This window comes from Cornus florida, unplaced genomic scaffold (assembly GCF_030987335.1).
Source record: "Cornus florida cultivar Cherokee Brave unplaced genomic scaffold, ASM3098733v1 CherokeeBrave_3.0.0_Hap2_Chr01, whole genome shotgun sequence".
NCBI classification, from domain to species: domain Eukaryota; kingdom Viridiplantae; phylum Streptophyta; class Magnoliopsida; order Cornales; family Cornaceae; genus Cornus; species Cornus florida.
In genome coordinates, this window is record NW_026775571.1 from 96,527,790 (window position 1) to 96,555,169 (window position 27,380).

The 27,380-nt window shown below is 33.8% G+C and overlaps 2 protein-coding genes across 2 annotated transcripts; both read left to right on the forward strand.

The window, feature by feature from the left end:
* The first annotated feature begins 9,811 nt into the window (after positions 1–9,811).
* On the forward strand, positions 9,812–16,796 carry LOC132278274 (polyubiquitin-like). The gene is made up of 4 exons (XM_059780079.1): positions 9,812–9,936; positions 10,050–11,192; positions 13,716–13,772; positions 15,743–16,796. Exons 2-4 carry the CDS (start codon positions 10,050–10,052, stop codon positions 16,658–16,660), a joined length of 2,118 nt encoding a protein of 705 aa, XP_059636062.1. The 5' UTR covers positions 9,812–9,936; the 3' UTR covers positions 16,661–16,796.
* Positions 16,797–19,941: 3,145 nt separating this feature from the next.
* Positions 19,942–27,196, forward strand: LOC132307912 (protein translation factor SUI1 homolog). Its single transcript, XM_059805796.1, has 5 exons — positions 19,942–20,084; positions 23,647–23,761; positions 26,404–26,609; positions 26,719–26,772; positions 26,971–27,196. The coding sequence occupies exons 2-5, from the start codon at positions 23,725–23,727 to the stop codon at positions 27,013–27,015; spliced, it is 342 nt and encodes a 113-aa protein (XP_059661779.1). The 5' UTR covers positions 19,942–20,084; positions 23,647–23,724; the 3' UTR covers positions 27,016–27,196.
* Positions 27,197–27,380: the final 184 nt, after the last annotated feature.

Here is a 27,380-nt window from a genome sequence, read left to right on the forward strand (position 1 = left end):
CCAGGCGATGTGAGACTGTGCACCCGTAGCTCGCCGGTGTGGTAGCCTGGCAGTGTCTCTCGCACCCGTCCACGGTACACCCGCCCACAAGGTCATCACAATCCACCCCCCTTGGAGGCCCGACGTCCCTGTCGGCACACTTCCGGCTGGGTCAGGCTCTGATACCATTTGTAACGACCCACTCCACCACATGGTATGATATTGTCCGCTTTGGGCCTGAGCTCGCACGGTTTTGCTCTTGCGCTTCACCCCAAAAGGCCTCATACCAATTGGAGTGACACACTTACATATAAACACTTTACCTTTCCTCTACCCAGGCGATGTGGGACTGTGCACCCGTAACTCGCCAGTGTGGTAGCCTGGTAGTGTCTCTCGCACCCGCCCACGGCACACCCACCCACAAGGTTATTTGTAACGACCCACTCCACCACATGGTATGATATTGTCTGCTTTGGGCCTGAGCCCGCACGATTTTGCTCTTGGGCTTCACCCCGAAAGGCCTCATACCAATTGGAGTGACACACTTACATATAAACACTTCACCTTTCTTCTACCCAGGCAATGTGGGACTGTGCACCCATAACTCGCCAGTGTGGTAGCCTGGCAGTGTCTCTCGCACCCGCCCACGGCACACCCGCCCACAAGGTCATCACAATCTACCCCCCTTGGAGGCCAGACGTCCCTGTTGGCACACTTCCGGCTGGGTCAAGCTCTGATACCATTTGTAACGACCCACTCCACCACATGGTATGATATTGTCCGCTTTGGGCCTGAGCCCGCACGGTTTTGCTCTTGACCTTCACCCCAAAAGGTTTCATATCAATTGGAGTGACACATTTATATATAAACACTTCACCTTTCCTCTACCCAGGCGATGTGGGACTGTGCACCCGTAACTCGCCAGTGTGGTAGCCTGGCAGTGTGTCTCGCACCCGCTCACGACACACACACCCACAAGGTCATCACAGTTACGTATCATGAAAAGGATTACACATAGCACAGTGTTATCAAAGGCCAAGGTGCACTAGGCGCTAGAGGTCCTTTGGAGCCTAAGTACAAGGCGAGGCACACAATTAAAAAATTAAATTACTACTAAAGCATATCCATATTCCATATAAAGGAGCAAATATTGTTAAAGGCGCACCTGGAGCCTAAGTGTAACAACACTCACATGGCAGGGTCGATCTTATACTCTTTAATAAGAGGATTCTCATCAATTTTTTTTATCTACATATGTACAATCTTGGTCCCCACCCTCACATGATACTCCATTCGGTAGATTTGCCCCTTTAAAAGCATGAGTTAAAAAATGCAGAGGGTAGAAAGCCAAAGCTGAGGTGGAATCTTTCTCGTTCAAATCTATATATTAAAGATCAAAGCAGATAATAACACTTTCAAGTTTCTTGCCTTTAGAATTATTTAATCAATGGTATGAAGTTTTATTGTACTTGTTCAAACTATGAGTTTCCCAAATTAGGTTACTTGTTCAAGTTTTATTGTACTTAATCAAAATATGAGTATTGTTTTGCAGACGGTGTTGTTAAAGGTGTGCCTAGGCTCCTGCCTCCTATAAGTGCAACAATTGCGCCTGTTGTGTGCCCATGTGCGCCTTTGAAAACATTTGCGCCTTTAATATTTTATATGAATATTCTTTAACACTAATTAATTTTTCACTTTTGTCTCAAACGCGTGCCTTGTCTTGCGCCTAGGCTCCAAAAGACCTCTAACGCCTTAGTGCGCCTTGGGCCTTTATTAACACTGGTGACTGATTAAATGAGACTTTTCTCCCGTATCTTCAAAGACTCCTTTAGAATTGCAATGGCATTAGTAGCACACTGTGACCTAAGGTTGGACCAAATGGTTGTGTAAATATATAAATGCACAATTTAATCTATATTATGCGGGTCATTATTCATAGTATATAAAACAATGGGTCTTGTCTTGGTTTTTGACTAATATATCTAACATGTTAACAATTTTTTGCATGGGTAATCTAGTAAGTCTACGCACATATTCTTATTGTAAAAGATTTTACAGCGTTCCCGTGGAAGGCTATTTGGCGCTCTAAGGCTACTCTCAAGCTGGCTTTCTTTACTTAGACATCGGTACTGGGGAAAATTTTGACTCCAGATAATCTAAAGAGGAGAGAGGTTGTGGTCAATTGTTGTTGCATGTGTTTGAAAAATGAGGAAATTGGGACTATTGGGTCATGATGCTGACTTTGTTCGTGGTCCAATGGGTTATGCCTAGGTCTTCCAGAGGTTTGGTAGAGACTGGAGAGGTTGAATGCATCTGGTGGTGCTTATGACTTGAAAGTAATAGTCGGTCTTTTGAAAGAGAGGAGACCCCTATTGGCATGTTGAAGTTCTCCATTATTAGTCTCTTTTTTGTTGGGTTTTTGGAAGAAATTGTAAATTCATAGATGAGATTGTTGATTTTTTGGACTCTTTTGAAAGTATAGAGGCCCTTTTAGGTCTTGTGTTGTTTCAGTGGGATGCATCCCCTTTCGAACTCTTTTTTCTTATATCTTTACTTATCAATAAAATAAAATAAAATAAAATAAAATAAAATAAAAAAAAAACTATGTCATGTTCTTAAATTTCATTTACTCCCATTTAAGAAAGATTTAATAATGCACAAATCCTTGATTAGTTTAAATAATAACCTTTCTCTTGGTTTATTAATATTATGCATTGGACTTGGTGATGGATTTGAGGCTAACCGACATGCTTCTTTATTGGCTTTGCCCACATGCTTGTTTGCTTTGCCCACATGCTTGTTTGCTTACTATTATGCTTTTTTGCCTTGTATAGTATCATTTATATTTATTATATATTAATGCATGTTAAAGTATAATGGCAACGCAATTTTTTTTTGCATATGACAGTGATAACATTTATACAAAGATTTGATCCCATTTCGAGAAAATTATACTAAATTGGTTGGGTGGTGTTGCCAAAGTGGTTCTCATTCATGAGATTTATACATTTATATGAAGATTTGATCCCATTTTGAAGAAATTTCTACTGGGTTGGTTGAGTGGTGTTGCCAAAGTGGTTCTCATTGGATTGTTTTTAGTTCAAAGGTTATTTGGATCCAAAATTGTATTTTTGGACTATAACAAATAATAACCGTCCATAAGAGATTTTTATTTGGTTCAATTAAAAAATGTCATATTGCAATATATAAAATGTTGTTGCGAGAAACAACCACGAACCAAGAAACTTACAATCATGAAACACAACAAAAAATAAACACGCAACAAAGAAAGAACACAAAGGTGAGCCTACGTCCACGATAGAGATTCGGCGATAGATTTGACTATGCTGAAAAAAAAAAAAAAAAAAAAGAAAAGAAAAGAAAAGAAAAAGAAAAAGAAAAAGAAAAAGAAGAAGAAGAAAAGGATTATAAGTTTCAGTCCCCGAAGGGCCAAACTCTAGCAATCGCTCTATTTTCTACGATTTTTAGTATCTGAGAATCCGGGCACGGACCCACAATAAGACAGGTGGGGGCATCTGCACTAAATTTTTTATTTTTGCATTATATACTTCAATTTTTTTTGGGAATTTATGAATATGCCCCCACTAAAATTACAATTTGCCCCCACTAGAATTCTTTTTTTGCATTTTATACTTCAAATGTTTGAAAATTTATGAAGATGCCCCCACTAAAATTACAATTCACCCCACTGGAATTCAATTTTTTTGCATTTTATACTTCAATGTTTTGAGAATTTATGAAGATGACCCAATTAAAATTACAAAAATGGACCCATTATATAAATTTGCCCTCACAAATTAAAAATCCGCCCCCCTCACAAAATTTTCTCGGTCCGTCATTTTTAGAATCTCTCACTCCAAACCTAAAAGCCCTTATATTTTAGGCTAAAAGAGAATACTAAATAAGGTCCATAACCCGTCGTTGGACCCGCAACCAAATTTGCACCACAACCTCACAATGTATACATTTTTTGAAGATTCCTTTGCTAAAGGTTTTAAAAATTTTATACGTTTGCATTCTTATATATTGGCTTTGGCTTTCTAATGAAGTATTAAAAATTACTGCATATTACATTCTCACACAAAGGAGAGGGTATATTGATGCATTTGGAATTTTAAATGGCTTGACTTTTGATTAAATTAGCTTTTTTCATTACTGTAATTGTAAATAAAATAGCATGTTTTGTTATGTCTCAATAGTCATGAAAGCTTCTAATATGAAGACACACTTTTCTTCAATCTAGACATTGACTAAGACCAATTTTAAGAAATAGAAACAAGACCTACATATTGTTCTTGGGTTCATAGATCTAGCCCATAAAAATATGGAAGATAACCTCCTAAACCTACTAAAAATAGCTCGCATGAACAAAGAGAAAAATACAAGAAATATAAGGAATGGGAGCGAGCTAATTGCATGTCTATTGATGAAAAGGTATATCTGACACTATCTGTTGGAGAGTTCTCGAGTGTTGCCAAACAATCTTAAGATGCCGTAAGACAAAAGTTTGTAAAATCATATAAGGCTTAAACTATAAACCTAACAAACAAGCATGAGGTATAAAATGGCAATGGATATAGCTTCTTAGATGTTCCCATCCCCGATCCTTTCCTAGTTGAATTGGCTCTCAATTCTCTTTCACTCCAATATGGACAGTCTATTCCTACTATCCTAGTTTGTTTTGAGACTAACTTAATTGGTGTCATTTCCGATTTATGGTGGATTGACATTGTACCTTCTATTCATTTTACTAAATTTTTATAGAGGTTTTATACGTCAAACAACACCAAATAAAGATGAAGTAGATGTGTTTGTAAGAAATACTCTCTGTCTCAAAAAGAATGTTCATTTTTTCTTTTCGGATCGTCCTAAAATAATTGTCCACTTTCTTTTTTCAAATAATAAATTTTACATCTTTCCATATATGTCTTTGGAGTTTAAAATTTCTAACTTGAATATTCAAAACTTAAAAAGTAAGTTAGTAACTTTTCAGAGTGACGATACATATGGCCCACATATCCCCTTAAAAAATTTTACTCCTCAAAAAGGACATTCTTTTTTAGACCGAAGGAGTAACATGAACGTTTCATGTTGCAGTGAGTCCATAAAGAGTTGTTTGGGATCAGTGAGAAGATATTTAATTTTAGTGTCTAAGATGTCAGATATTCTTTTGAATCTAACAAAAGTGAATTTTGGTTGATGGATTATATAAATTGTGTTCAATCCTTTATAGCTTTAAGTTTGGAAAATGATGTTCGAGTATAAAATTCATCAATATTTTAACATAAACAATTATGTTATAGGAAAGAATTGAACGCTTAATAAAAGACAAAGGATAAAATTTCTAAAAGGCAATTCTGCCCTTATAATATACGTGAAAACACAATTGTCCAATTAATGTCTTCTGAAATTCCATGTCTACAGTCTGGCCCTCTCATTCCAATTGTCCATTCTCACTTCTATTCTACTACCTTGTAGAAACTCTAAGCTTGTATCCAACACAGGCTACCACTCCACCACCGTTTATGGCATCCGTCATCGACTAACAAGCTCATATCAACCACAAAAAAAGGAGCTATCTTTCTCTCTCTAAAACTCTCTAATCAATCACACCCCAAAAACATAAGAAAATAAAAATCTTCAACTCAGCCACGCCACCACACCACCAACATTGCATGCAACAATTAAATTCTTGCATCTTGAGTAACTTATTTTTGAAATTCTACTGTTTCTTTTAAACTTTCCTCAAACTTAAGACCTATTTAATCCACTGCTCCAATTTAAATATCAACCTAATCTCTTTAAGGAACTAGATATTGCAACTGGTTCAAATATTCAAATAGAATTGGTGGGTTAAGGCCCAAAGGAGAAAATGAGGTGGTGGGTTGGGGTGTTGAAGAACCATTGTAGGCCATTGGACTAAACTACATTATCTGTTGGGTAGCTTTGAATCCAAGCCCAGTCGATATCCTACTGGGGATTGTCGAATAATGATGGGTTGGATTTATTACTCTCTCTCTTCTAGGATAATAGAGATTTGTGTTCTTAACTGCCTTATCAAAACAAATTGTGAATTAGTCCAAATTTATGATCGCAATGGCACTGATAAAAGAGGTGGTCACTCAAGTGCCCTAAATATTCACACTAAGGAAGGTAAGTGAAGGTCAAAATTTTTTTACTATTATGGATGTGGAAGGTGAGGAAGTGCGACAATTTTATGAGAACCTTTATTATTTCATGAAAGACATTTTTTTTTTTTTTTTTTTTTTTATCTTCCTCTTTTGTAATTGTAAGGAGATTGTCTATAATTCTAAGAGAATATTTAGTGGCAAGGTTTTGAATTTTAGAGATTTTTTTTGGATAATTATTTGTTGTTTATGAGATTTTTGCAATTCTTCCCATCTCATAATCTCATATACAGGGCAGAGTTGGGATCTTGAGGTTGGGGGGCAAAAATTATAAGCAAAATTACCTACCTAGAACTTTTGAATATATATATATATATATATATATATATATATATATATATATTACGTAGACAAATATATTTTACTATTTATTATATTCATATAAAAAACTTTTTATAAAACTTTCTGAACAAATACAAATAAGATTTATGCCAAAAAAAAATTCAATTAAACAATTAGACTTTAATTTATAAAAAAAAAATATGAAATTCATGTAATATTTGCACAAATTAATAATCATTACACAATATATCAATAAAAAAAAAAATAAAAATAAAAATAAAAAGCAAACAAACAACAATAAATCAATTTTGACTAACTTAAATCAAAGAATGTTGGCAAGTTAAAAAATAAAAAAAAAAAAAAAAAAGTGATAAATAAATATTGTTACTTTTTTAGAAACTTATTTTAGATGCAAAACAAAACTATACTACAATATTAATATTGAAAAATGCATATATTAGATCAGGTAAGAATGTTATGTATTCTTATAAACTAAAAATTAATACAACAATATACCAAGTAAAATTTTGATAAATTCAACTTTTCAAATTTAAAAAAAAAAAAGAAAAAAAAAAAAAACTTTGAGATTAACTTGGATTGCAATGTGCATAAAAATCATCTTCATTGATGAGAAATAAGTGATTCCTTAGGTTAAATCAATACATGTGTACAATGAAATAAGGGAATTTTTTTTTTTTTTTTTTGGAAGTTACATTGAAATAAGGGATTGTGAGGATATAATAGTTCTTTGTGTGTGAAACTTGTCTCCCTACTCTCCCTTTCTGTCAGGAGAAAAAGGGCTAACAAATTCAAATGGGGAATAAGACAAAACAAAAAGGTCAAAAATGTGGATGAAAAACATTAAATGCTAGTGTGAAAATAGGTAATTTAAAACTAAAATATAAAATGCCTTTCAAAACAAAAATTCTAAAAAAATAAATTAACAAAAATAATTCTCTTTATTTACGGAAAAGAAAAAAAAAACAAAAATAACTTTTAAAAAAATGTAACAATTGAAAATTTAACAAAACAATAACTGTGATTAAAAAAAAAAAAAAACACACATACAAATTAATAAAATAAGAACTATCGATTTTTGTTGATATTCAAAACTTCAAATGAAAATTTTGTTCTAGATTTTGTAAAAATTAATTTCTTATAGAATTCTTATAAAAGCATTTCAATAAAAATAAAAATAAAAATAAATAAATAAAGTGATGGAAAGAATCATTATGAGATGAAATTTTAGAATAATAAGGTTATGGAAAGAATCGTGCTTATAGAAAGAATTGTGTTTAAGATACCCACATTATATTTTTATCGGAGTAAATTTTTTATGAGGGTTCTATAGTAGTCAATTAAATCACTTTCCTTTAGATAAACTATGAAGATATTTTATTTTATTTTTTTTTTTTTTTCTTCTTCTTCTTCTTCTTCTTCTTCTTAGGGGGCCAAGTATAGATTTTATACCATACATGCTATACTATTTTTATTTTTATCTATACCAAAAAAAAAAAAATTCAAAAAATTAGGGGGCATGGCCACCCCACTACCCCAGCCCCTCTCATATATAAGAGACAATTACCGAAGCCCTTTTTTTTTACTTCTTGTCTATATTTATACCATATTAAAAGCATAATAGAAGTTTTTTATTTTTTTTATTTTTTATTTTATTTTTTACAAGTAATAAATAAATTTAAAAATTTCCAATAAATAGAGCGACGTAGAACTCTTCCACAACATTTTTGCCCAACTGGCATTACAGAGTGTGTTAACACGTAAATGGAACATGAATAGCACACAATATGTTTTTTTTTTTCTTTTAGGGTAAGTAAAAATGAATAGCACATAATTGTAAGAAAAGAAGTCAATAATAAAGGGGGCTACAAGTACAAAGAGAGAAAAAAACTAACATGACCAAAGGAGGAGACTAAAACAAATTAGAAGTAATAATAAAACAAATAAGCAAATAGACACATTTTTAATTACTTGAACGGACTTTCTGATTTTATAGAATTTTGCTCTAAATTCAGGAAAATAGTATTATTACCTTATTAGTAATTAGTTTTGTTTATTAACTCCATTACCCCATATTATTTGAACACTGGTGATATTTGTATTATAGCAAATATTAACTTGTCTTTTATTAATTTTAATTTTAACAGGCACTTTTATGAAGGAGTTGTATCGTGTTGTGTTCTTGTCGGCTACCAACGTGTCAATAAAACTAAATAAATTTTTATTTCCCACCACTTCCAGACACTTGGCCAACACTTTTTTGACACTTAGAATGACACTTTTAAACAATTTTATACAAGTCTACCCGATAACTTTAAAAATAATATAAACACATTCTAAAGTATTTAACTATTTTTTTAAAAAAAATTGACATTGTACACATATGATCATAAACAAAATATTAAATGATATTTGTTCATTTAAAATAAAAACACTATTAAAACCAGGTGGGAGCCCGAAATTAAATTTAGGAGGGCATAATATAAAAAAAAATTCAAATAATTAATACAATAAATATAGATTCTATAAATCAAAAGACAAATAAGAAAAATTACTTAAATAATATATCAATCAATGAGTAATTTAAAAAAGATAAATAGTTAAAAAAATTAAAAGAAAAAAAATTAGAGAATTTTGAAAGGGAAAAAAATTAGAGTTTGATTCAAACAGAAATATTTGACTTTTTTTTAAAGGAAATTAAATGAATTTAAAGAATAAAAAAGAAAAGAAATACAACATTTAAGAGATAATTTTAGAAAATAAAAATTTTAGGGGATATTATATGAATTTTTTTATAAATACATGTAAAAATTTATAAATTTAATATTTGTATTATAGTAAGCAAGGCAGGACAAGGGCATGTGTCCGATTATATATTGGCTCCGCCCTGATTACAACAAAGTAGTAAAATAACTGTTAATATGGTATAAAAGTCATTACAACTTTAATATAAAAATTAAAAATAAATTAAAATTTTATAATACTATTACTTAATACATAATATATGTAAATAAATAAATATTTATATTTATATATAACCCTGTTCAAGCCTACGTGTCCTAATTTATGTAAATCGCCAAAAAGTAAAAGCAAAATTGGATGAACCTTATAGCCATCGGATCAGCCCACTTTTATATAAACAAACAAAAGCCGTTAAAACGTCCTTAACGGCAACCTAAAATAGCACGTCACTTCCTCGTTATCATCGGGTTCCAAAAATCCCAGCGACCACAAACTTGCGGTGCAGTTTATGCGTGACAGCTCATCTTTACACGTGTCTTATTTTCATTGGCCCCTTATTTGGTATCTCCCTCATCGGCACTCTTCCTCTATCGTACCCATCTCGCCAATCTCATCTATATATACTCTCTACAACCTTCATCTTCTTCACAATTGTAGTTCAATCTAAATTAATTTCTCAAAGTTGTTCATATCATCACTATTCAAGGTATTCAATCTCTTTCTGCAATTATTTTCTTCGATCTGTATTTGATTTTGATTTGCTATCTATGGATCTTGTATTTGATTTACTAATTTTATTGGGTGAATTTGGTTTTACAGATGCAGATCTTCGTCAAAACCCTAACCGGCAAGACCATAACCCTTGAGGTTGAGAGCTCAGACACGATCGACAACGTTAAGGCTAAGATCCAGGACAAGGAGGGAATTCCACCGGATCAGCAGCGTCTAATCTTCGCTGGAAAGCAGTTGGAAGACGGCCGTACCCTCGCCGACTACAACATCCAGAAGGAGTCGACGCTCCACCTTGTCCTCCGACTCCGTGGAGGAATGCAGATCTTCGTCAAAACCCTAACCGGGAAGACGATCACGCTTGAGGTCGAGAGCTCTGACACCATCGACAACGTCAAGGCCAAGATCCAGGACAAGGAGGGAATTCCTCCGGATCAGCAACGCTTGATCTTTGCCGGAAAGCAGCTCGAGGACGGCCGTACCCTCGCCGACTACAACATCCAGAAAGAATCAACGCTCCATCTCGTCCTCCGTCTTCGTGGTGGTATGCAGATATTCGTGAAGACCCTAACGGGCAAAACCATCACTCTCGAGGTGGAGAGCTCGGACACGATCGATAACGTCAAGGCAAAGATCCAGGATAAGGAGGGGATCCCACCGGACCAGCAGCGTTTGATCTTCGCGGGAAAGCAGCTGGAGGACGGCCGGACTCTGGCGGATTACAATATTCAGAAAGAGTCGACTCTTCACCTTGTGCTTAGGTTGAGGGGAGGGATGCAGATCTTCGTGAAGACTCTCACCGGCAAGACCATCACACTGGAGGTGGAGAGCTCCGACACGATTGATAACGTGAAGGCCAAGATCCAGGACAAGGAAGGCATTCCTCCGGACCAGCAGCGTCTGATCTTCGCGGGAAAACAGCTGGAAGACGGCCGAACCCTGGCCGATTACAATATCCAAAAGGAGTCAACCCTCCACCTAGTTCTCCGTCTCCGCGGTGGGATGCAGATCTTCGTGAAGACTCTCACCGGGAAGACGATAACTCTGGAGGTGGAGAGCTCAGACACCATCGATAATGTGAAGGCGAAGATTCAGGACAAGGAGGGGATTCCACCGGACCAGCAGAGGCTGATCTTCGCTGGTAAGCAGCTGGAAGACGGAAGGACTCTTGCTGATTACAATATCCAGAAGGAGTCCACCCTTCACCTTGTGTTGCGTCTCCGTGGTGGTTTCTAAGGACTTTGTGTGTCCTTGTGGTTCTGAACATGTCTATGTGTGGTTCTATTAGTCTGATGTGATGCAGTGCTTTCCCGTGTGGCCATCCCTGTTGGGGATGACGATGATCAATAAATTTGGCAAATAAAATGGAAATTCATAAACTTGTTTTCTTAATGGAATTTAGTTATGTTATTATGAACACATGAACCGGTATTATTGTGGGTCTGTTAATCTAGTGTGTTATGTGCGTGTCCCCTTGTTGGGGGATGATCAATATAATCGTGTTTGTCAACTCTACTTCATTATTTTTCTTTAATCTCACCTATTACAACAAATAGTGTGGATCATATTCTTATTTAACTAAAAATATTTTTTATTTTATTTAATTTAGTAAAAAAAATTGTCAAATCAAAAACTATAGTCACTATACCCGAAGGAAAGAATTCCTGGTAAATAAAAAGTATTAGTGATAAAATTTAAATCTTAAATAAGCGACCTTTTAGAGATAAATTTATCAAACAATTTAAAATAATTTATGGGACAAAGTTACTTGCATTCTCATTTCTCTCTTTATAACTAACAGAATTTCTGTCTCAATTTTTTTTTTAAAAAGGGACAAACATCAGTTTATTATAAGAAGGGCAAATATGAGTTCTGGAGCCACCATTGTTTTCATTGTAGATCGGGTAACTGTGGAGAATTGTTTAAGATATATAGGATGGGGAAGGTGTTTGAATTCATTAATGAATCACCCTTAATTTATAATGTTATTTTTCACACAACTTTAACTTTTTTTAACCTTAATTCTTTCTTTAATTTCTGTTTTTCTCTTTCTTTTTGTGTGTTTTTTTTTTCCAGAGGTCCTCATAAGTAAAATAATTTATTTTATATTAATAATTTTATTTTAAGCAGTCAAAAGAGATAATTTATTTCATAATGACTTTTTTTTAGTACAATTCAAAGAGATATTTTTTCAACAAATTTAACTTTTTTTTTCAATCATGTTAAAAAAGTAACTTTGTTTTTTGATAATTTTTTATAGATCATGTCAAAATAATTAATTTATTCAATAGAAATAACTTCTTTTATTTTTTGTCTCATAAAAAAGATAATTTATTAAATAGAGATAACTTTTTTTAAGCCTTTTCTTTTCGTACTTTTTTTTTTTTATTTTTAGGATCTTAACAAAAGATATAATTTATTTAATAAATATATTTTTTGTGTTTTTTTTTTTTCAATGTCAAAAGAAATAATTTTTAATGGTTATTTTTTATTTTTTTGGTCAAGTTAAAAGAGACTATTTATTCAACCAAATTTTTGTCTCATAATTTTATTTTCTTTTTGCCTTGTCAAAAGAGACCTAAAATAGAGAAAATTTGAAAAGACAATTTTATCATTTAAAAAATAATTATTATTTATTTATAAAATTAGGGTTAAAATTATCATTGTGCAAATAGATAACTAATATATATTCAATTAGATCAAATTATTTATAATTCATATCAGATATAGTATGGTAATGAATTATCGGATTATCAAAAAAAAAAAAAAAAATTCAATCTATATCTTAATAATTCATTATTAAATCTACAAGTCTCCTGCGGTTGGAGTGTTAATGTTATGAACTGAACCGTATTGGATTGATGATTGAATGAACACTACATGAAGTGCCGAAGGAAAATTTCCTTTATTGCTCCCGTTGTATTATGCCATGTTACAGGAGCTACTAAAATAAAACACATTTATTTATGTGATTGAATATAATTAGCTAATGGCACAGATAATGCATGTATAAAATTTTTTCTCATGCCGAAAATTAATGAGACGAACATGAAGCTCAAGGCTATGGGTGACAATTTGTGTTCACGGGTTATAATTGTGTCGTGTAATTTAAGGATATTTTATTAAATAGCTCAACCCGAATATAATCGGTTGAATATTCATTTAATGAACCCTCAACACTAACATTACCTGTTTATTAAATGAGTTATATGTATAACCCGTTTAATGACCTATTTATTAAAATAAAAAATTATTAATAATATCCATTAAAATAATAAATATTAAAAAAATATAAATTTCAATTTAATCAAATTACTATAAGTTTACAAATGAATAAATTATAGGGCAAATTTCTCAAAACCCCCAAAACTATCAATAAGTGATCATAAAACCCCAACCTGTTTCTAAAAATCTTAACACTATTATAAAGTTATCACATTGTCTCAATATTCGAGTCCGACCCGTTAACCAGGCTGTGAAATGATAAATTTAACCTTATCATTTAATGTTAAATTAAAAATATAAAATTATTATTTTTAAAATTACAAAAATACCCTCTCCTTTTTTCTTTTTCTTTTTCTTTTTTCTTTTTTTTCTTTTTTGTTTCTTCTCATCATCATCTCCGGCAGCAAGAATATTGCCGGCGATGAAGCTAATCGCCGCCGGCAGCAACCAAACCAGGTCGCTGTCGGCTTCTTCTCATTCTAGCGAGGTCGCTGGACTGGTCGCTGCTTACCATTGCTTATTTCTCATCAGCGGCCCAAGGTTGTGCCCTTCTTCTACCGATCAACTATTTTGCCAGAGTGCGACCTGGTGAGCACCATGGATGACGACCAGAAGCTTTTCAAATTTGAGAGAAGAATGATTCACCAATGAAAAGTGTATGCATCAACGTCATGAAGATTTGACGATGAAGCCATTGAAGCGCCGAATCTCGAAGTCACAAATATTAAGGAACCATAGAGAGATATGGAGAAGAGCGAGTAAAAATACTACACGACAACTCACCCACCTTTCTCTTCTTCCACTACCTTATCGTCTTCATCTTTCTTTTCAGGGAACCTAATTTTAATGAGAGAGAAACTTTATGCTCTTCGTAAAAAAAAAAAAAAAAAAAAAAAAAAAGGCCCATTAGACTTGAATTTCAGAACATTCAATCACACGCAAGATTTGACCATTCCTCCATCTCAAGCCCAATCTTCCTCCTCTGTTTCTCACTCCAACATACCCATTCTCTCTCTAGAATATCAGGGAACCCAATTCTTTCAATTAAAGGCTCAGAAGTTACAACCGCAACATAGGTAGAAGAAACAGAGTGTTGAAACAAGAACAATGGCTTTAAACACAGACACGATCATGAAGAGAGAGTCATTGATGAACCCAATCTGAAAAGTCAGCCTCTTCCACTGAAACCCAGAACTCCTGAACCTCCATGTCCATGAACTCTTCTTCCCCAATTTCTTGAAGCTGAACCACGGCTTCTTCTCCATCTCTCTCTCTCTTTACTTTTTCTCTCTCCATATTTTGTGTTGGTGCAAATGTATGACACGCAGTTTGGTTTATTATATACAATATTGGAGCTATCTTTGCTTTGATTTCTTCATTGATACCTGGTTTGGTAGCTGCCGGCGGCGATTTGCTTCATCGCCGGCAATATTCTTGCTGCCGGAGATGATGATGAGAAGAAACAAAAAAGAAAAAAGAAAAAGAAAAAGAAAAAGAATAGGAGAGGGTATTTTTATAATTTAAAAAATAATAATTTTTTATTTTTAATTTAACATTAAATGATAAGGTTAAATTTGTCATTTCACAGCTCGATTAACGGGTCGAACTCGGATATTGAGGCAATGTGATAACTTTATAATAATATTGGGATTTTTAGAAACAAATTGGGGTTTTATGATCATTTATTGATAATTTTGGGAATTTTGAGAAATTTGTCCTACATTATAAAACAAAAATTTAGATAGTTATTTAAGAATTTAAATATAAATTTATTTATTACATATATAATTAAATAGATTATACAAGTTGAACCACCTCAACTTAAATATAATATAATTAACTAAATGAATTAATCAACGTCCATCTATTTGTGACCTAAATTCATTTAAGATGAATTTAAATTCGTTTAACTTATATCGCTTATATCGTCTTGGAGTGGTATTCATGGGTGGTTTCAAACTTTGCCACGAGTATCAGTGGTGAACAAGAATACATGTGTTGTTTTATGTATGTGTGGAAGTCAAAAATATATGTGGTGAACAGCTGAACAACTATACACATGTAACACATGAAATCTTGTTTTTCTTTGGAATTTTTTAATTATTTAACCAAAACGAAAAGGAATAAAAAGGATTTTTTTTTTTTTTTTTATCCCATATTTGACCCATTCGGTTTGTTTGCCGTCTAACGGGATACTACCAATCTAATGGGATTGGTAGCAGGTGCAACTTGCCGTATAGTTTATGTATGATAGCTCATCTTTACACGCGTCTTACTTTCATTGGCCCCGTATTTGGTATGTCCGTCATTCGACTCTTCCTTTATCGTAACCAACTTGGCTATCTCATCTATATATACACCCTACAAACTTCATCATCTTCACAATTGCGATTCAGTCTAAACTAGTTTTTAAAAGTTGTTCATACCATCGATCTTCAAGGTATTCAATCTTTTTTTGTTAATGTTTTTCTTCAATTTCTATTGATATAATTGATGTATAGATCTGATCATCTGATAGGCAAAGTTTCTAATTTTGTTGGGTGAATTTGGTTTTACAGATGCAGATCTTCGTCAAAACCCTAACAGGCAAGACCATAACTCTAGAGGTTGAGAGCTCAGATACGATCGACAACGTTAAGGCTAAGATCCAGGACAAGGAAGGAATCCCACCGGATCAGCAACGTCTGATCTTCGCCGGAAAGCAGCTGGAGGACGGCCGTACGCTCGCCGACTACAACATCCAGAAGGAGTCAACGCTCCACCTCGTCCTCCGTCTTCGCGGCGGTATGCAGATCTTCGTCAAAACCCTAACCGGGAAGACGATCACCCTCGAGGTCGAGAGCTCCGACACGATCGATAACGTGAAGGCAAAGATCCAGGACAAGGAAGGAATTCCACCAGATCAGCAACGTTTGATCTTCGCCGGAAAGCAGCTGGAGGACGGCCGAACCCTCGCCGACTACAACATCCAGAAGGAGTCAACGCTCCACCTTGTCCTCCGTCTTCGTGGCGGTATGCAGATCTTCGTGAAAACTCTCACCGGCAAGACCATCACACTGGAGGTGGAGAGCTCTGACACGATTGATAACGTGAAGGCCAAGATCCAGGACAAGGAAGGGATTCCACCGGACCAGCAGCGTCTGATCTTCGCCGGAAAACAGCTGGAGGACGGCCGAACCCTGGCCGACTACAACATCCAGAAGGAGTCAACGCTCCACCTTGTCCTCCGTCTTCGTGGCGGTATGCAGATCTTCGTGAAGACTCTCACCGGCAAGACCATCACACTGGAGGTGGAGAGCTCTGACACGATTGATAATGTGAAGGCGAAGATTCAGGACAAGGAAGGGATTCCACCGGACCAGCAGAGGTTGATCTTCGCTGGTAAGCAGTTGGAGGACGGAAGGACTCTTGCTGATTACAATATCCAGAAGGAGTCCACCCTTCATCTTGTGTTGCGTCTGCGTGGTGGTTTCTAAGGACTTTGTGGGTCCTTGTGTTGCGTTTCCAAGTGGTTCTCTGTTTCTGTAATCTGGTGACTGATGTGAAAGTCTCTGTTCGGTTTGGAATTATAAATAAAATTGGGGTTAGCAAATAAAATTGGAATTTTAGTAATTTTGCTTCATATTTTTGATTCGCTGATTAGATAGCAAAAATTTATAGCTCTTGTGGAACAGCTTTAAGTTATTTCATTTTTTGGCTAAATGTCTGTGTAATGAATGGCGCATGCATAGTTCCATTGGTCAATTCATGGTTTTGGTAGTACAATGGAAGTATCAAGGGGGAATTTTTCTACATATTATTTTTAACTCTTTTCCTAATTAGTTAGTTTTCTTGTATTACGTAGCTGCAAGTAAATTTTTTGCAAAAGTTTTGGTAAATTTTGGTGACTAATAAATAGAAGATCGGTGTTTGTATTTTTTATTTTATTTTAACAAATCCTCTTGTGAAGTAATCATATCCCATTGTTGCGAATAAGAACTATATACATTTTTTTAATCCCATTATCATGAATGATATGTAGTAGGTGGTAATATCTTTGTTATACACATTATTATTCTGTACTAATTTTTTTTTTTTTTTTTAAATGTTACTCTGATTTTTCTTATTCCACCACGTCTTGCCAAAAAATCAGTAAAGGAGGCGCGATTGTGTTTACTGCTCAATTGAAATGTGTGAAAGAAAAAGTTTGTTGGCAACTGAAAGGGCATTTTGTGGTTGTCATATTTTACTTTTTTATTATTATTTATTTATTTATTTGGGTAAATTGCATTAACATTCTCTTTTTATAGCATCTCCAACTGTTGTGTATATATATATATATATATATATATATATATATATATATATATATATTTTTTGTAAATATGATGTGTCATGATGAATTTACACAAAAATTTTAAATTCAACAAGAGGAAATATGTTGATCTGGCACGGAAAAAAATTATATATTATAGATGGCAGTGTATATTTTACACAAAAAGTTATTTTAATAGACTGCATCTTCTCGAATATTATATTTGTACTTGCTTATTTAATTCTTTTAACTTTTTTTTTTTTTATTCATTTTAGTACCTAGTATATTTTACACAAAATGTTATTTTAACGGACTGCATCTTCTCAAATGTTATATTTGTATTATTTAATTCTTTAACTTTTTTTTTGGATTTATTGACAGGGGAGCCTTTTTATTTTTTTATTTTTATATTTTTTCCCTAGTGGTTGTTGTGGCGGTTCTGGTGACGTCTACATTATTTTTATTTTTAATTTTTTATTTCATTGTGGTGGTGGTGGTTCTGGTAACGGGTGGATGTGTTGGTGGTGTTGTCTTAGTGTGGTGGTGATTTTAGTGGTATTTGGGACTAATAAGTATATGTTAACCATTATTGTTTTTATTTTTTTATTTTTTACTGTGGTGGTGGTTCTGGTGGTGTACAGGTTATCTGGCTATTTCAAAAATAATTTTATTTATTTTTTTATTTTTATGTTGTGGCTATGGTGGTATAAGTATTTTTATTTATAATCTATATCTATATATATAGAAAAGATAAAGATGATAGTTTGGTCCATTAAGTTTTGTTAAGGGTTAAATTTATAATTTTATGATTTAAATGGAGTTCTTGACAAGTTAAATGATTAAAAGATAATTTTACATGGTTTCATATGTGAAGGGGGTGTCAATATAAAAAAAAAATTATTAGCAAGACGTTGACCAAAACCTTGTACGGGTGTCCATACATTTTAACCTTTTTTTATTATTATTATTTTTTTATTTTAAAAAAAGGAAAGGTTAAGCAAGTATAGGAATCCAAAAACTGGAAGACAAGCCCATTTAAGAGTTCAACCCAATACATAAACAGGTTCATACTTTTGCTTGCAAACAAATTTTAGCGTATTGTTCGTGGCGGGAGAAGAGCCTGTATGTATACATTCACGACAATTGGATATATTACTTGAGACATTGCCATCTATACACTGATTTATTTCTCTGCATTTAATAACTATAATAATGATATTTATCATCCTTCTTCTTTATTTTCTTGTAAAGAAAATGTCATACAATTTGATATTAACCGCCTTTCCCTCCAATCACATTGAATTGAATTTTTTTTGTTAATGACTTTAGTTTTTGCAAAATAATTTTATTTGATGCTTACTTATGGGTGAATGAGTCATTAATTTATTAAATAAAGGATTCCTCAATTTTACGCAACTAACTTGAATGGTGCATGTGTTATGGGGTGATTTTGATGTATGTGTTATGAGGCGACCGATACACATGTTCTAAGGAATAAAAAAAAAAATCTGCACAGTTACCGTCAATTAATGATACACATGTTCTTAAAAAAAAAAAAAAAAAAAAATAGAAAAAAAAAGAAGAAGAAGAAGAAGAAACCTCCACATAGTCACCAATCTAAACATCTAAGAAGAAGACCACAAAAATATCAACATTCATTAATTGATCTCCACATAAGACAACTCTGATATCAATAAAGAAGATGTTAATGGAGAGGTTCGACATAGGGTTAATAATTTCAAAGGTAGTGGTGAGACATGCTTTTGTCTTCAAAACTTTTTTGGTATATCACACTATTGTTGGTATCATATGATCTTAGTTAAAATCTCATTCCTTTCTTTTGTGTGCGCGCGACACACAAGCGGAAGATTAAAAAAAAAAAAAAATTTGACTGTCGATGGGTATCCATGAACAAAAAAAAAATGATGTCAATATATTGGGTGATCACTATTGTGATTTCTTTGGAAATTCAAGCTCATGTTCTTAAGGTGGGTGGAGAGGAGAATTTATACATAGAGAGACCAGAGGGGGAGATTCATCTATATTTAGATGATTTCTAACGACCGTAAAAAAATGGGATCTGATTCATTTTTAGATTTAAGATATGGGTTGATTTTTCATTAGATCATAATCAGTATTTAGATGATTTCTACCCCGTTATCCCGTAAAAAAAGGTTTTGACTCATTTTTATATTTAAGACATTTGTTGATTTTTCATTAGGCCACCTCACGTTTGGAACTTCCTTCTTTTATGATGACCTTTTTTTCTTTTTATTTAGTAAAATGAAAGTTAAAGAGACAAATGTGTCTTATTTATTTGTCTTAAAAAAAAATTGTTTTAATTCTGTTGAACATTTTTTTGTTTGTTTTATTATTATTTTTATTATTATTATTATTTTATTAGTAATACTAGTACACCATTATTTACCTAAGCGTAATTTCCGAGCAGCGCACACATTGGATTATAAAACCAACTGCGCGGTAAAGAGAAGTTTTCCACAATATAATAATAAGTCGGGGGCATTGGGGCGATCATCCACATCCTCCCAACGCTTTCCTCCGTCTTCCTCAACCGGCGCGATTATCCAATCCTTCCTCCTCATCAGGTACTGTAAAAAATTAAACACACACAAAATTCTATACACACACACACTCATACATACACACGCACGCACGCACAAACAATTGATTTTTTTTAATCTTTATAATATCATTTCATTAGGGTTTTGGAGTTGTGATCTGATCGTCATCTATATCACTTACACCTCTGTATTGAAATTGTTCGAATCTCTCTCTCTTTCCTGGGTTCTTATTGAAGTTGCTTTCTTTTTGGTGGGTTTATTCTTAATCGTGGAAATTTTTTTGTTGTGTTTCTTGTTGTTACTTTAGTATTTTTGTCTGATTTCGATAATTGATTTGTTCTTATTGTTGAGGATTGTGAATTTATGGGGATATCTATCCCTTTCTTTGGACAAATCATTGCTATTTTGAAATCGATTAATTTTTTCCCCCAATGTTCATATCTCTGCAAATCAGAATCAAATCTCTCTCTACCCCCACTGTCTATCTAGTTTGTTGTACGGTATATTCATTGACTCGTAATTTTGATTCTCCTCGTACGTGAAGTTTCTGTATTTTGGTTTGCCTTTGTTACCAAAATGGTGCCTTGTTCAAATCAGTGCTGCATTGATCATGGGGTTATCAAAATTGATGAGTTTTGCTTTCATTGTTTTCTTGTCTGCGAATCATAATTTAGATGTTTTTGGTGATGAAATTTAGATCATCCTCGCACTGTTACATTTATCTCATCTTCTATAGATGTTGCATCTACCTCTTGGTTCGTGCTACCTTTGCGTTTCCTATGTATTTTTATTTATTCCTTAACCCAACTAATGTTGTAGAGTTAGAAATGAACACTGTCCTTAAGTTTTACATTCATTAGCTGCCATATAGTCTGTACACTAATAAATGGACTACTTAAACTCCCGTTCTTATAATCAATTGGATTCTTCGGTTAGATCGGGAAACACCAAATATTATATTTATTTATTTGTTTTGTAAAATTGGCAATTAAACAAATTTCCATACTTTTATAATTTTTTTTTTTTTGTTTGAAAAAGATATCAAAAAAGTGAATCAAGCAGAGATTGTAAGAGAATATGTAGTAGTCTTTTGATAGTGGTGGAAGGTCAAAGATATATTTCAATGGAGCCATCCAGTTAAATAGAGAAATCTTTTGATTTCACCTTTAGAAAGAAGAAGTGTTTTTAAAAATTATAAAGAAAAAGAATTTAGTCATCAACATTTAAACTAAAAACTCACATATAAAAATGCAAATTTTTATTTTTTATTTATTTATTTTTGTTTAGCAATACCTTTGTTTTTTAGTCTTGTGTTTCCTTTTTTGGCCTTTTTCTTCTCTAACATCTCTCTAGTCAAAAAAAATTAGTCAGCAAATAGTTTTTTATTTTATTACCATGTAATCCAGTGGTATCCACTTTGGGAGGTTAAATGATAAAATGGAAGTTAAAATCAAGTATTCATAGACAAAATGTTGTGTAAATTATTTGTCAAGAAAAAAAATTAATTGTAAAAATAATTTTTGAGAAATGACGATGTGTCAATGACGTGTTTTGAATTCTCTTGGTCGATTTCTTAGTCCATCAAATTGGATTAATTAACCACCAAGGCCTGTGGTCTAGTGGTATTTCCTCTCATTTCAATTTGAAAGGCAGAGGGTTCGAGTTTCCCCAAGTGCATTGTGGGAGTTAATTGCGAGGACAAAAAAAAAGTTAGCTTTTTTTAGTGTAGAACAAACAGATAGTATGGTATTATTTACTCAACGTGTAATTTCCTGGTGGTAAACAATAAACATGTTGGATTATTAAACCTGGGGCTTAAGTAAATGTAACTGTGTGGTCAAGAGGAGTTTTCCACAATATAATAATAAGTTGGGACTTGGGGGCTTTGGGGCGATCATCAACTCCCATCCCAACCCCTACCTCAACCAGTTCGATTCTCCGATCCTTCATCTTGTTCAGGTAATGTAGAGGAAAATACACACACATATATATTTACACGCACTAACAATTGTTTATTCTCTTTATCATAGCATATTCATTCTGTTGATGGAGTTGTGATCTGATCGTCATCTCTATCAGTTACACCTCTGTAGTGAAATTGTTCTAATCTCTCTCTTTCTTGGGATTTTATTGAAGTTACTTTTATTTTGGCTGGTTTATTCTTAATTGTGGAAAATTCTTGTGTTTCTTGTTGTTACTTCAGTATTTTGGTCTGATTTCAGTAATTGATTTGTTGTTTTTTTTTAATTATTTTTTTTATGGGGATATATCTCTTTTTCTTTGGACAAATCATTGTTATTATGAGCTCAGTTAATTTTTTCCCCTATGGTCAAATCTCTGCAAATTAGAATATAATCTATCTCTCTCTCTATCCATCTATAACGAGTTGTATTGTATATTCATTGGCTCGTAATTTCACATCTTATCGTATGCGAAATTTCTGTATTTTAGTTTGCCTTTGTTATCAGAATGGTGCCTTTTTCAGTCAGTTCTTTATTGACGAGGTTATCGAATTCATGAGTTTGCTTTCATTGTTTTCTTGTATGCACTTCAAAAGTTTAATGTGTTTGTTGATGAAATTTAGATCATCCTCTGGCTGTTACATTTACCTCATCTTTGATGGATGTTGCATCTAGCTCTTGATTTGCACTACCATTGGTTTTCCTATGTTTATTTATTTAGTCCTTAAGCCAACTAATGTTGTAGAGTCAGAAATGAACACTGTCCTTGAGCCAATTAATTTTTCAAATACTAAGACTCGCATTAGGTTATCAGACATAACATAACTGAACGCCTTGGTTTTGGGATTCTATCTTCAATTGAATCTTATAGAGACAAAAGGAACTAGAGAAAGCCCTTCTTCTGAGAATTTTTGAAGCAATCAAGTTGCATCTAACCCATTATTTGGGGATGACCGGGGACTCTACCTGCTCTCGATGAACTACTTGGGCTCTTCCAAGGCGTTAGTTATGGAGGAGTGGAGGACACCTCAAAGGTGGAAAGAGAACCAAACACATTTGATGATGAAACTTTTCCTACTTTAATAGCACTGATTGCATACTTGACTTGTGCTGGTCAAATGTATAATATAATGTCATTTTGTTGAGAAAAGTAAAATTGGACACTTCGGGACGTGTTCATCTTGAAACCAAGAGCTCAGATATGAATCTTATTAAAATGTTTTTGTGCTACATGTCATGTGTTTGGGAGTCTTTGAGATAGGTAGGGCAAGTGCCTGAAATGATGATATTAATTTTTAAATTATGAACATGCATGTGCACATGGTTTTTGAGAATAATTCGATTAAAAATAAGAATGTTCTTTTGGTAGCTATGTCACCATTTTTAACTTGTATGGATGCATGGGGAAGGCTTATCCATCGGACATTTGTTAGTATCAAGATCATTCAAATTTTAGGAAAGTTTATGCTGTGGTTCCATCATGACGAGTTCTTTCTCTGCTCATACCCATAATTGATATTATATGTTGTGGTTTTAGACTTGTTGACTTGGGTTGTAGATTTTATATTCTAAGTATAAACCCTTGCTATTGGTAAAGCTGATGAGATTTTCAACTTGTTATTCAGCTGTGACCATTTGTGTTCAGAAGCAAAGAGAATACTTGTCTGTTAGTTTGGTCCCCCCAAATCTAGCAGGCGAGGTACATGTCTGAACTCGACATCCAGATCCCTACTGCCTTTGGTAAGTATGTTTTATTCATTTTTCAGTCAAGTTTTGTGTTTTAGGCCTGTATATTAAGCCTGTCTGTGAGGCCAAATTATATCCCTTGTTTTATCCCTTGCAAAGTTGGTTCTTAATATCAAAGGTGTTTGATTTTGCTCTATGATGACTGTAGCAGTACTTTAGCACTCAACTATGATACTGTTATGTCTATGATGCAGGCATAGACATGCTGACATGAAACGTCTTTGAAGATTAGGACATAGACTTGACGACAAAATAACATGAAATATATAACATCTGAGTCCTAATAGTTAGAAGTCATCCGTCCATGAAAAAAAAAAAAAGATAGTGAGAGTTCTGCATGTATTTGTATGCATCTGTATATGTATGTTTGCAGATGTGTGTATATGCATGTACTTATGTGATTATGACAACTCCCTTCTCTATGCCATCCCACTTCTTTAGTTTATACATCCCCTTTTACTTTTAAAGCATAGTACATCTGTAATTAGGACAACTACAATCTCTATGCCCACTACCTTCTTTCATAAAAAAACCCTTTCATTTTTAAAGCGTGGTACTTATCAAGGTGGTTAAAATCGGGATTCTATGTAGAATCGTTTTGGGTTTCGTAGAACCGGAATCGTAGAATGTAAGATTCTACCAACTTGTAAAAAAAAAATTCAAAATAATTTCTAAACTAATACTGTGATTAAAATATATCAAGAATAAGGCTAAAACACTTCTAGTTATTCAAGCAATAATTCTAGTTATGCAATTGCAATACCGACATAAACAGAACAGAAAATAACACAAAACAGAAATCCCTAAATTGTGTGGCTGCCAATTAATTTTGATAAAGTGGTTAATGGAACAGCAAAATTTGTTTATAATTTTCATGCACTGGGAGCGTGACAATGGCAAGACAATTGAACAATAATGTGCAAAAATTGTTTCACCAGTATTCGCAACAATGGTGTGAACAACCAACGGGCCAATGGCCTAGCGGTATCAGCCTCTTACCTCCCAAAGGGAAGTCAGGAGTTCAAGTCTCAGAAGAGATAAGTGTGTGTGAGTACCAACTAGGAAAAAAAACAATGGTGTGAACAAATTAATCCAAAAATAATTCAATAATAAAGCACAAAATTTTGAGTCAAATTATTTACGAAGTTCAAGGACTTCAACTTCGGCAAATCATAAGTATATGTGTACTTAATTATTAGACTCCGTTTTCAACGTAAAATATTTTTTTTGGAAAATATATATATTTTTTCAGGTAATATATATATATATATATATATATATATATATATATATATATATATATTTTTTTTTGTTTGGCAAAGGTCTACGTCGAGGTTGAGGTCGAGTCCATCGGGTGGGGCATGTAAAATAACTTGTTGAAAATTAATGGATAAGTTTTTTTGTTAAATTTTAATATTTTTTTTCTTCGTAAATATTTTACGACAACCAGACACTAGAAAATAAAAAATTATTTTTTAAAAAATATTTTACGTCCAAACAAACGGAGCCTTAATCACAAATCTTTTTGCAAAGACCTCCCTTCCGACGATGTTGTCATACTTTTTCTTCATGTCTCCTGATCAGACATCTATGCAATTACCGGGAAAAAAAAGTTGCATCAAAGCAAATAGGCACCTCATATCTGTCACATTCAGTTTGCACAGAAGTTAGAATAAAAGCAGGAAAAAAAACAAAAAAAAAAAACCACACCTTGAGTTTGTAACTTTGTTGTTGCGCATCAAAGGGAAGAGGCTGCTCGTCAGAGTCTCAGAGAGAAGAGGCTGTCTGATTTCATGATTTAGGACCTTGAGTTTGTAACTTTGTTGCTCATCAAAGGGAAGAGGATGCTCGTCAGAGAGAAGTGGCTGTCTAATTGCACGATTTAGGGCTTCTTTGTGCATTTTTTTTCAGCTTTATATTTTACTGTATTCTTTGTGTTTGGGCCTAAAAATGGTTGGGCTTTCTTATTAAAAAGAGCCCAATCTTTGAATAAAGCTCAAACAAGGTGTACTAGCCCAAGAGAAGGCCCAGGCAAGGGGTTAGAAAAGAATCGGTCAGAATCTGTAAAATCGCAAGATTCTACGATTTCATGAACGATTCTACAGCGATTATGCTCCAGGAACGATTTTTGTGCGATTCCAATCGTTTTGGGTACCTAGGATCGTAGAATCGTGCGATTCTACGGCCTAGAATCGAGATTTTAATAATCATGGTACTTTTGTAGTATGACTACTACTTTATGCCCATCATTTGACTGCGGCACTGTGCATTGGTAACATGTTGGCAAGTGTTCTTTAAGTTCTGGCAGCATATCCAAAATTAAGATTTTTAGACATGTGGCCGAGAAAGGCGGTTTCTGATACACACACGACATGCTGTATAAGCTTCCATACTATTTAGGGAATTTAGATTCAGACACAAATGCAGCAGAATTTGTAGCTTTCCTTGGTAAAGAATATTTTCTGGTGCATGGGTACTTAGCTTAAGTAACATTAAAAGGATGGGCTACAGATATTGCATCAATGGCAAAATACACTGAGAGAATCTATTATTACCTTTTTCTTTTTCTTTTTCTTTGTATTCCCTGGATGTGCAATCTAATTGGAGTAATGATGTGCTGTTTATTGTGTGGACAGACCCATTTGCTGAGGCAAATGCTGAGGACTCTGGTGCGGGGTCAAAGGAGTATGTGCATATCCGCACACAGCAGCGTAATGGTAGGAAAAGCCTGACCACTGTCCAGGGGTTGAAGAAGGAATTCAGCTACAATAAGATACTTAAGGACCTTAAGAAGGAGTTTTGCTGCAATGGTACTGTTGTCCAAGACCCAGAGCTGGGCCAGGTGAGCATGTGATACTATATTAGATGTCATTAATGCAAGCTGTCCTTTCTCTTGCTATTAATTTTGGGGATCACATCTAATTTTTATTAAAATCATAAAATGGACTTAGGTTATCCAACTTCAAGGTGATCAGCGGAAGAATGTCTCGACCTTCCTTGTTCAGGTAACTTTCTTAATGCCATTGAAGGCCGTCACTTAAGTTTTATGAGGTGCTGGGAGGGGTGGACTAGATGTGAAACTAACATTTTGCAGTACTCAACATGCATGCATTAAGCAATGACCCCACTGCAAATTGATTCTCAGTTATACATAAGTTCTTGTGATTCCTAAGATTATGCATTCCTTTTGTTCATCTTAACAGGCTGGTATTGTGAAGAAGGAACACATCAAGATTCATGGTTTTTAAATAGCAGCAGTGGCTGTATGTTTTGCGACTTTAATGACACGAATTATATGGGCTATAGAATAAGGCCCTGTTGCATGTATTCCCCATCTTTGTTAAACTTTCTCAATCTTATGTTCAACATGTTTCTGTTTTGATGTTTTCTATTGTTCAGTTATATTCTATGTTTGGTGTTCGATTTTCATCTTTACCCGGAGTAAATTGTTAGATGGCATGAATGGAATATATTTCAATGTTTTTACCATCACATCCTATATTTTTGTTTTTAGCAAACTTGCATGAGTTCCTGCAAATTTGGCTTCTTCATTGATATCAGCAATGCATGCATTGCTTTTTGAGAAGCAACATACACATTTTAGACTAGAGAG

Excerpts from the sequence above, each read along its gene's own strand:
- LOC132278274 (XM_059780079.1), top strand. The coding sequence starts at position 10,050 with ATGCAGATCTTCGTCAAAACCCTAACCGGCAAGACCATAACCCTTGAG. Across the intron at positions 11,193-13,715 it reads TGCGTCTCCGTGGTGGTTTC|CGGCCCAAGGTTGTGCCCTT; the intron begins TAAGGACTTTGT and ends ATTTCTCATCAG. Across the intron at positions 13,773-15,742 it reads TTTTGCCAGAGTGCGACCTG|ATGCAGATCTTCGTCAAAAC; the intron begins GTGAGCACCATG and ends TTGGTTTTACAG.
- LOC132307912 (XM_059805796.1), top strand. The coding sequence starts at position 23,725 with ATGTCTGAACTCGACATCCAGATCCCTACTGCCTTTG. Across the intron at positions 23,762-26,403 it reads CCAGATCCCTACTGCCTTTG|ACCCATTTGCTGAGGCAAAT; the intron begins GTAAGTATGTTT and ends TTGTGTGGACAG. Across the intron at positions 26,610-26,718 it reads AAGACCCAGAGCTGGGCCAG|GTTATCCAACTTCAAGGTGA; the intron begins GTGAGCATGTGA and ends AAATGGACTTAG.